The sequence below is a fragment of the Arachis ipaensis genome, chromosome B06 (genome assembly GCF_000816755.2).
Source record: "Arachis ipaensis cultivar K30076 chromosome B06, Araip1.1, whole genome shotgun sequence".
NCBI lineage: Eukaryota > Viridiplantae > Streptophyta > Magnoliopsida > Fabales > Fabaceae > Arachis > Arachis ipaensis.
This window is the reverse complement of record NC_029790.2, coordinates 111,995,063-112,005,332: the sequence shown is the minus strand read 5'-3', so window position 1 is coordinate 112,005,332 and position 10,270 is coordinate 111,995,063. Positions and strand designations below refer to the sequence as shown.

Genomic DNA, 10,270 nt, shown 5'->3' with positions numbered 1-10,270 from the left:
CACTAATAATAATAATAATAATAATAATAATAATAATAATAATAATAATAATAATAACAATATCAACAATAGTTATTATTATATTAATGGATAGTTTAAATATCTTAGTTTGGAATATTAGGGATGCTTCTAATAAGTTAGCCTGGGTGAATTGTAAGGAGCTTGTTAGAAAATTTAGACATGTTTTTTTTTATTGTGGTTGAGACCCATTCTCCTTGTTAACATTTAAAACTGTTATGGAAAAGACTTTGTTACTATCCTGTGGGTATAAAAGAGGCAGTTGGGTATAAGGGTGATATCTAATTCCTTTCTTCAATGCAAGGTACTTGCTGCAAATTGGTTGATGCTTGCGGTCAGTGTGTCAGAATCGAAGTTCAGCTTGAAAATGTAGTTTGGAGGTGTAGTGATATCTATGGTAGTCCTCAGCATAATACTAGAGTTCTTCTTTGGGATTACCTAGTAGCTCAGTCTTCGTCTTTTCATGGGATTTGGATTATCTTTGGTGATTTTAATGAGGTTCTTTTCTCTCATGAAGCTAATGGTTTTCATTTTTCAAGTAGACATGCTGATTAGTTTGTCAATTCTTTAGGGGATAGTGCTCTGTTTGATTTGAAGACTATTGGGAGACGTTTTTCTTGGTACAGGAGGGTGAAAAATAATACTGAGATTGCGAAAAGGCTTGACCGAGTTTGTATTAATAGTGGATGGTTATCTCTTTTTTCTGAGGCCTATGCAAAAATACTGAATAGATTGCAGTTTGATCACTGTCTTATTTTAGTGCGCTGTAAAGGGTGCTCATAGCTGAAAAAGAACAGACCCTTTCATTTTATGGCGGCTTGGAATACTCACCCTGGTTACAGAGATATTTTGAAACAATCTTTGTGGTTTGGCTTTAAAAGGGTCCAAGACAAGCTTTCGGAGGTGTAGAAGAAGTCTTTTGAGTTTAATTTTACAGTGTTTAGTAACATCTTTGTTTAGGAAATATGAATTGGAGCTTCAAATTAATTATCTTCAGAAGCGTTTGGAAGAGAGGAAAGATTCTTTCATGCGTAAGAAAGAACAACAACTGATTAAAGATTATAATAATACTCTTGTGCAAGAGGAACTTCTTTGGTTTCAAAAAATCCAAAGACCAGTGGGTGAAGCTTGGGGACAGAAACACCAGCTTCTTCCATGTTCAGACACTTGTGCGGAGGAAGATAAATAAAATTCATGGTATCTTTCTCATGGATAGCGTGTGGGAAACGGATCCAGAGGCTTTTAGCCGGGTAGCTGAATCTTTTTTCAAGAGCTTATTCTGTCAGTTAGAGGATGTTAATTTGGGGTGTCTGGATGAAGTCCCACTTCCTTCTCTAAACGAGGAAGCTTGCTGTAATCTTACTGTGCCTGTTACTATGGAGGAAGTTAAGTCAGTTGTTTTTAGCATGAATTCCTTTAAAGCACCGGGTCCGGATGGTTTCTAAGCTTACTTCTTCAAGAAATACTGGGAGATTATTGGTGCGGATGTTTGGAATATGGTTAGGGAAGCTTTTTCTAGGGGTACTATTGATTCAAGGATGATGGAGACTCTTCTGGTTCTAATTCCTAAGGTGGATTCACTAGTATCAATGAAGGACTTTAGACCTATTAGTCTCTGTAATGTGGTCTACAAGGTCATCACTAAAGTTCTGATCAACAGACTCCACCTTCATCTCACAGATATTGTTGGCCCTCTCCAAGGGAGGTTTATTCCTGGAAGGGGAGCACCAGACAACATTATTATAGCGCAAGAGGTTTTTCATTTCATGAAAAGGATTAAGTCGAAGAAAGGAACTCTAGCGTTTAAGATTAATTTAGAGAAAAGTATATGAAAAAGTTGATTGGAGGTTTCTAAAGCAAACCCTCATGAAATTCAGTTTTTCTATTCCTACAGTCAACCTGATTATGAGATATGTCACTTCATCCTCTTTGTCTATTCTTTGGAATGGCGATAGATTGGACAGTTTTACTCCTAGATGGGGCCTTAGACAAGGAGATCTTATGTCACCATATCTTTTCGTGTTGTGTATGGAGAGACTGTCCTGCTTGATCAACCATCAAGTTGTTATGGGGAGGTGGAAGCTGCTTGTTATTTCTAGAGGGGGTCCGAGAATTTCCCATTTAATGTTCGCTGATGATTTGCTTCTCTTCTGTAAAGCGAGAAAAAAACAAGTTCAAAATATAATGGCAGCATTGGAGAGTTTCTGTAAAGCTTATGGGACGAAGATTAATGTGGAGAAGTCTAAAGTGTTGTGTTCCCATAATATTTCAGTGATTAGAAAAGAAATCTTTACTGGGGGTGTCCTCCATTTGTTTCATCCAAAATTTGGGCAAATACCTTGAGATTACTCTTAGTCATTCTCGGGTGACCTGAACATCTTTTAATGAGGTTTTGGATAAGATCCGAAGATGGCTAGTCAGCTGGAAAGGGCATTTACTCAACAGAGCGAAAATGTTCTGTTTGATCAATTCGGTTGTGGCGACTATTCTTACTTACCACATGCAAGTCTATCTCTTTCCCAAAGAGATAACAAATTCTATAGCATCTATGATGAGAAATTTTCTCTAGAAAGGTCAAGCTAATAGTTGGAGGCTAAATTTTGTTAGTTGAAAGGTGTTGGTCACTCCAAAGAAGTTTGGTGGTCTGGGAATACAGGATCTGCTTTGTGCTAATGTTGCTCTTTTTGGGAAGCTAGTTTGGCAACTCTTTCATCATCTCTGCAAGCTTTGGTTTCAACTGTTGGCAGCTAAATACCGTTTTTCTCTGGGTGACGCTTTCAGACATTCTACGGATAACATATCTTATATTTGGAGGAGTCTGTGTAAAATTTGGGATATTTTGAAGGATTGATTTGATTGGTGCATTGGGAATTTGGACCAAAATTTTTTATTTTCTAAATGGAGGAAAGAGGGGTAGTTATGTAATGAGATGGATTATATTCACATTTCTGATTCAGATATCCAGATTTTAGATCTATGGTCGGTTGGGGAGTGGCACCTTGAGAAGGTCTATTCTCCTCTTCACTAGGTTTTGCATGAAAGTATTCTCTCCTACAACCCGGATATGCAAGCAGGTTCAGTGGTCAGTTGGGCTTGGTCCAGTGGGGCGGCTAAGGTTTATAATGCCCGTAATGGGTACTTATAGCTCTACAAGAAGATGTTTGGATGGGAGAAGAGAGGGAATTGGCTTTGACTTTGGCGTCAAATTGTTCCGTAAAAGATCAAATTCTTGGCTTGACTTTGTCTGCGAGAGGCACTCTCCACCGCTGTTTTTTCGTCTTTGGAGAGGACTTTCATATACAAATAGCTACCCTAGTTTCTTGACTTGCCAGAAAACAGTTTTCCACTGTATTCGGGATTGCTCGAAAGCTCAGTTTGTTTGACAGAATCTAGAGATTTTCAGTCATCCTCTAGATTTGAAGAACTGGTTCTTGTCCCATAACGAGTTTCTATTCCTTCTATGATTAGTTGCTCTTGGGTTCCTCCTTCGATGGGTATTTTTAAGATCAATTGTGATGCTAGTTACTTTAGTTCTGGGGATCGGATTGGTTTTTCCTATGTTAACAGAGACTAAAACAAAAATTGGCAACGAGGCTGTTTGGGAACAATAGAGAGTTGCAATATTCTTTAAGGAGAGATGTTTGCTATTTAAAGAGAATTTTTTCTAGCCTGAATCTTGGGGCAAAGAGATGTAATTTATGAAACGGATTGCCTGAAAGCTTTCATTCTTGTTAACAATTCTCATGATAATGCCGAGTGTGTATATCTTTTGGTACTTAAAGTCAAAGATATCATAACTTGGAAGTGGCGCGTTGATTTTTGCTTGATCCTCTAAGATGTAAACACAATAGTAAACACCATGATAACATTGAGATCATATTCGCAGCATGTAAAACTTTCCGTGCTTTAAAAAAATTAAAGATAAATATTTAAAAAAATCGCTCTATGCTTTTTTAATCTCTTAAGACTTTATTTTTTGTCTGCTTAATTATTTTAAATTTTCAATCACCAAAAAAGTAAAAAAAAAATAACGGGCACGTCATAAATAAATCCTTCTCAAAATAAAAGCATCGGGAGAAGCAACTAAAACACTAGAAAGAAGAAAGAAAGGAAAGTGAGGTTACTGGTTGGTTGGTTGGTCGGTTGGGACAGCAAAACCAAAACAAAAGATGAAGACTATGGTGACGCCATTGATGAAAATTTCCCCATTTTCTCGGCCAAATGGCATTTATATTAATAAACCCTCTTCTCTCGTCCCTCTTTCCCCTCTCACACCCCAACGCAACTCTTCTTCACCAAACTCCCTCACCTTTCCCACTCTCACTCCTACTCTTTCTGTTTCCATGGCCGCTTCACCCCAATCCACCGCTCCGGTAATCCCACTCTCTTTTTCTCCCTTTTCATGCATTTTCTTTGACCCAATTGCAAAATAATTAGCTTGCAAGCTTAAAAAGTCAAACTTTGCATAATATTATTCCAAAGTTTAATTATTTTTGTTTTTGTTTTATTAATATAATTCTGGCTATCAACTGTTTTTTGGGTTGTATCTGATCGCTACAATTATGAATTGATTGATGGCTGAAAGTTTTGTTGTTCTAATCAACCTAATGTTATTGTTATGAACTTACGATTATCTTAGCTCGACTCTGTGTGTGTGTTTGTGATTTTTTTTTCTTTTATATATTTTTTTTACTGCGTGCTAACGCTGATTTCTGAATCAGACTGCGTCCCCTGGCGGTGTTAACATCAACAAAGATGATGTTTTTCAGTTAATTCAGGCGCATCAGGTATTATGTCAAATTAATTATATGTTAGTAATGAATGAATCTCAAAGTAGTTACAACATTGTTTGATCAATAATATGGTTTTGTAGATATCAGAACTCAGCAGGATTAGTTGAAAATCAAATGTATAATGATGATGTTGTTGTTGTTGGTAGGAAAAAGCTGCTAGGCTTCCACCGGTAGAAGAAATTCGAACTTTCCTTGATCGCAGCGTGCGCGGGATGCTATCTACCTACTCAAAGGTTTCTGTGCTTTCCTTTACCATGAACTTGGATAATTGATTGTGCCTTTTCTATGTGCTAAGAAGTTTGAATATAGTAGTTGATCTCAGATCATGAATCAACACATGAATCTGTCAGAGAGATTGAATAATAGTGTAAAACTCATAACCGTAATTGTGCTTTCCTTATTTCAAAGGTTTCACATATAGTTCTAAGTGATTGAATAATAGTGTAAAACTCATAACCGCAATTGTGTCAAAATTAATCTACTTTGTCAAAGAGATATCTTTATCTAGATGAAATGCCAAAACAGCTTTACAGAAAATGAAATTGTGATTAAATAAGAGAGACATGGAGAGAGATTCTTCCCTCTTTGGATGTTTAGTTTTCGTATTCTGTTCATGCCCACATATTCAGGTTCTTCTGATTCTGAAAACTTGAAGGTACTGCAAACAACTTGCCCCACCTGAATCACACTGATAAACTGATTGATAATGAGAGTCCATGTTTGGCATAGCAGTGAAACTTAATTTGACTGACTTTTACATTCATATGTATGTGTAAGGGGAAGAAATTAGAAAAGGGAAGAATTAATCAATTAGAGAGAAATTAGAGAAGAATCAATTAGGGTAGAGAGATACAGGGAGAGAATAATTCCATTGATGGAATTCCAAAGAAAGAAAGATACAATTCACTCAATACTTCCTTCCTTGATTCTATCACTACTACTCAATTTATAGTAAATTCTACTCCTAATGAGAAATTTCTAATTGCGCTATTGGGCCTATTTTTACTCATTACAGTATGACATAGAATTTTGTTTTATCATTTGTTCGCTGACAACTCAAATATCCACTACTTATCTAATCATTAACATGCAGAAGTTTGAGGGTTATCCATCTGGGTCGATGGTGGACTTTGCATGTGATGCAAATGGATATCCGATACTAGCAGTGAGCGACTTGGCAGTTCATACGAAGGTTCCTTTTCTTTTCATTTCCCCAAAAGTTTTCTGATGGATTACGAATCCATATGTAAGTTGAGGTTTTCAAAAATGAGTTATCTATATAACCATCTAGCACATTGTTTCAAACTTGGCTTGTACAAGGCTATGAATTCAATTTTCAATCTTATTTAGCATGTGCGCAACAAGCCCATGATCATATTGACAACTATAAATCAAAACAAACACCCCAACTCCAGCTCTTACCGAATCAAAGGCTTACTTCCATAGCTAAAGAGTCATGTTTTCTATATTTTACAGGACTTGGCTGCAAATCCTAAATGTTCACTGCTGGTGCCTAGAGATCCTGAAGATAGGACTGATCTAGTTGTCACTTTACACGGTGATGCTGTCTCTGTAAGTTAATATCTTCTGTTCATTTCTCAATATTTTCATTTGCTTTTACTATTGTGGTTTGGGCTACATAATCGTTACATAGTTATTGTGCTGCTGGGTTCTAAATATTTTCGTGAAAATGTTATTTAGGTACCTGAAAACGATAAAGAAGCCGTACGAGCTGCATATTTGGCAAGACATCCCAATGCATTTTGGGTAACTTTGTTCATCTTTCTTCTATTCTTGCATTTCTTTTCTCCTTTCTTCTTATCATTATATAATTAACCAGTATCAATTTCACTTATTAAAGGTTGACTTTGGGGACTTCCATTTTCTGCGCATTGAACCGAAAGTTGTACGATATGTGTCAGGTGTTGCTACAGCTTTGTTAGGATCAGGAGGTTTGCTAACTATGCCCTTCTTGTTGGTTTATTTTCCCGTTAATGCTATTCTGAAACTCACAAGAGAGATAGATGGTGGTGGTGGTGGTTTGGGGAAAAAGAAAAGAGGGGGTATCCTTTAACATTATGATTGGAGTCTTGCATGCAATAGGGGGTTTTAGACTTGGTATTAATTATCAGGTTAGACTGCGTACATTACACTCTTTGGGTGTTGCCCTTCCACAGACTCTGCGTTATCGCGGGATGCTTATGGAGCAGGCTGCCCTTTTTTATTTTGGTTCTGTGAGGGATAGTTAGCTGCTGTTAGTGAACACAACATAATAATACAATCAACCTGCAAAAGAATAAATGAATAAAATAAAGCCAAATGCATATTCTGTATTATAAGGGATGATTGGAATTGCATGGCTTTTTTTTATCTGGTTTTAGGATAAGCATGAGAAAAAATATATGTATTGAGAATTCTTTCAGTTTGAGATGAAAATTTGATGTCTTTCTTCTCTTTGGTTAATGCCCTTTGTAATGTTTCGCCATAATAATAGGAAGATTCAGGAATAAACAACCACCATTTCTGTATCACAAGTAAATTTCTTGTGTGTTAAATTATCTGTTAAGTAAATTTCTTGTGTGTTAAATTATCTGTTACACCATTTTATTTAACTTTTTGGCTTGACTACAGAGTTCAGTCCAGATGAATATAAAGCTGCAAAAGTTGATCCCCTAGCTCAGTTTTCCAAGCCGGTGGTGGTATTGATCTTTAACTGGCCATCATATTTTTCATGTAAATAATCAGCCTTTAATTGTTCTATGATTAACCATGTTATTATCAGTCTCATATGAACAAAGATCATGCTGAGGATACAACAGTGATTGTGCAGCACTGGACCTCAGTTCCGGTATGTAATCTTGAACATTCTACAGTAAGCAGTATATGATATCGACGAGAAATTACGCAGTTTAGTTCACCTGTTATCATCATGTAGAATTCCTATTTTAAGATATTGGTGTGAGACAACGATGTTAGGTAGGATGCAAATGAACATGCCTAAGAAAATCGACGAGGATAACAATGTATTACTTGGTGCTAAATTGCCGGGACATTAGAGGGCTAAATAAAATTACATATTCCAAAAACAATATGCATTCCAAATTACTACATTTTCCCCTCTAATGGGGGGAACAGGTGATGATGTTTCAGCATTAATTTTCGGAGTTGACCATTTGCAGGTGGAATCTGCATACATGCTAGATGTTGATAGTGTTGGCTTCAATGTCAAGGTATTTTTATTTTTTAATTTATCACTATTCCTTGGTTGCTACCTTTTTAGTTTAGGAGTTCTTAAAATTCACCAAAATTAAACGAATGAAATTCTTAATGATATATTTGGCCCTTCTAAAGTTCCAAGAGTTTTTTCTCCTCTCTCGCAGCTACATCTCCTTTGAAGTTTCTTCCTTCTTCATTAGATGTCTTACGTTCTTTTCTTTTATAGGCTGGTTATAAGGGTGATACTTTCAAGCTCAGAGTACCTTTTCCTCGACGTGCAGGAGACAGAAAGTACAGAATCATAGATGTTCATTAAGTTCTCTCTTCTAGTAACCAGTTTACTTATGCAAACCTATGCTTTGTTTCAACCTTTTTGATGGATAATTGCATATGGTAGTATTGCTTGTTGTGTCTAGGTTATTATTTCAGTTGATTGAATATAAGTGTTGTCTTATATCGGTAACAACCTTTTCATGTGTTATATATTTCCTCTCTTTTTTATACTTTTGGGATTGTATTCATGATTGTCTATACAATATATAACGGGAATGGGATGTTTGGTGCATAAATTTTTTTTCCTTCATCATATATAATTCATCAAAATGCTTTGTTATTTCTGAGACTTTAATCAAAGACTTCTTAGATAGAATGTAAAGAAATTTTCATGTTGACCAACATATTTGTCATTATTACATATATAGAAAAGTGGATTAATAGGCATGTTAGTACGTATTAATACACTAGTATATATAAAATCGTCTAAGGGAATGACTAATTTGGGTGATCTTCCTCTTATTACCATGATACCATGGACTTATGGCTTTTCTTAAAGTATTAAAAGAAAAATCAATCATTATTAAACTAGGAGAATAAGATTTCTTTGGTGGTTGTCATCTATTCACTTAAAAGTCTTTCTTTTTTTTGTCTGTTTTTCTTTTAGGGATATTAAGACTCTAATTGTTGAGATGCTTCAAGCTGCTAGACCTCATGTTGATTGATTGCTCCACAGATAAACAGAAAAAATAAACAGGTATGTTACAAAAATTCATATTAGATCCTAAGATGTGCTTTGGTCTCACAGAGTTTTCCTTCTTGTTTATTAAGAGATTAGTTAGTTGACCAGGTTTTGCAATTAGATTAGAGAAATGTTTCTTAAACAATGGAAACTCACATGAGGTTAACTTCATGTGAAGTGGATAGTCAAGAACTCTTATAAATGATTTGACAAGTTTGATTAAATTATCATCTAATGATTTTCAATTATCGATTTTATGTGAAAAAACTGCACCTGAGTCTCCACCTTCTTAAACATACTCCAAATTGCATCCATCATTGGAGGGTGTGGATCGGCCACACTACATCGAATTGTGGATGAGTAATATGTTGGCACAAAGTAATCGATATGGTGTTCAAAGAAATACTACTCAGTTAGGTTTTTTATTATTTATTTGTCAACTACTTCCATAAATTTTCCAAACTGTCTGCTACTTCTAGATCAATTTTGCAACAAACCTGAATGAGTTGCATGCAAAATGTCAAAGCTCAAAAAGTAGAAAAATTCTTTCCTGTTTTCTCATCCCTTTCCGTTTGAAATGCTGCAGTACACTACACTATGCCTATCATCTTTGGGAGAAGAGAAAAACAAAATGTGTTCCTTCAAAACTTGGCCATGTGAGTCCCCCACACACAAGATGACAAAAACAAAATGGATGACCCTTTTTACCCTTTTTCACTCACTATTCAGTATTATTTTCTTGGGGTGGAAAAAAAAAAAGAAAAGAAACCCTTGAAATTCCTTACATAGAAAAGTGGTGTGATTGTGAATGAAAGAAACTTTGTATATAATATGATCGTGAATGTGATCTTCCTCCAGGTGTACTCTTGTTGGAGAAATTATATGAATCCATAAATAAAATAAACTCCATTAATTTTTAGGACAATGCCATGATGCACCAATTAATTACCCAACTACTAAAATATACAACTACATAAAAGCTAAGCAGAGAAACCAAATACTTGTTATATATATGTGTGTTATATTTAACTTATTTTTAATATATACTTTTTATTTAATATGTAATTTATACGGCTAATTGATTTGATACTGATTTTTGTTGTATACTTATGAAGTATGAATATTTTACTGAGTTGCTATCTTCACGTGTTAGACACATTTTGGACTCTATTGTGTCTAACCGTGTCTTAATAAAAAATTAAAAAATATTTTTTTGAATATATTTTGA

The 10,270-nt window shown here is 35.3% G+C and overlaps 1 protein-coding gene across 4 annotated transcripts; it reads left to right on the top strand.

Annotated features, from left to right (window-relative positions):
* LOC107604967 lies at nucleotides 4,090-9,967 on the top strand. Of its 4 annotated transcripts, none has more exons than XR_001612439.2 (13): nucleotides 4,090-4,391; nucleotides 4,740-4,805; nucleotides 4,958-5,044; nucleotides 5,905-6,003; nucleotides 6,288-6,383; nucleotides 6,513-6,578; nucleotides 6,673-6,763; nucleotides 7,443-7,510; nucleotides 7,594-7,659; nucleotides 7,991-8,041; nucleotides 8,254-8,334; nucleotides 8,968-9,057; nucleotides 9,629-9,967. XR_001612439.2 is itself a non-coding variant. In XM_016306695.2 (13 exons), exons 1-12 carry the CDS (start codon nucleotides 4,188-4,190, stop codon nucleotides 9,023-9,025), a joined length of 1,017 nt encoding a protein of 338 aa, XP_016162181.1. In that variant the 5' UTR covers nucleotides 4,090-4,187; the 3' UTR covers nucleotides 9,026-9,057; nucleotides 9,629-9,967. The 4 variants fall into 4 exon arrangements, 3 of the variants coding, with proteins under 3 accessions (XP_016162181.1, XP_020960460.1, XP_020960461.1); XM_016306695.2 differs by having other exon boundaries at nucleotides 8,254-8,318; XM_021104801.1 differs by lacking the exon at nucleotides 9,629-9,967 and having other exon boundaries at nucleotides 8,254-8,343; nucleotides 8,968-9,050.

Bases quoted from the DNA above. Each gene is read 5' to 3' on its own strand.
- LOC107604967 (XM_016306695.2), top strand. From the start codon at position 4,188: ATGAAGACTATGGTGACGCCATTGATGAAAATTTCCCCATTTTCTCGG. The intron at 5,045-5,904 runs GTTTCTGTGCTT...ATTAACATGCAG, and splicing joins TGCTATCTACCTACTCAAAG to AAGTTTGAGGGTTATCCATC. The intron at 6,004-6,287 runs GTTCCTTTTCTT...TATATTTTACAG, and splicing joins ACTTGGCAGTTCATACGAAG to GACTTGGCTGCAAATCCTAA.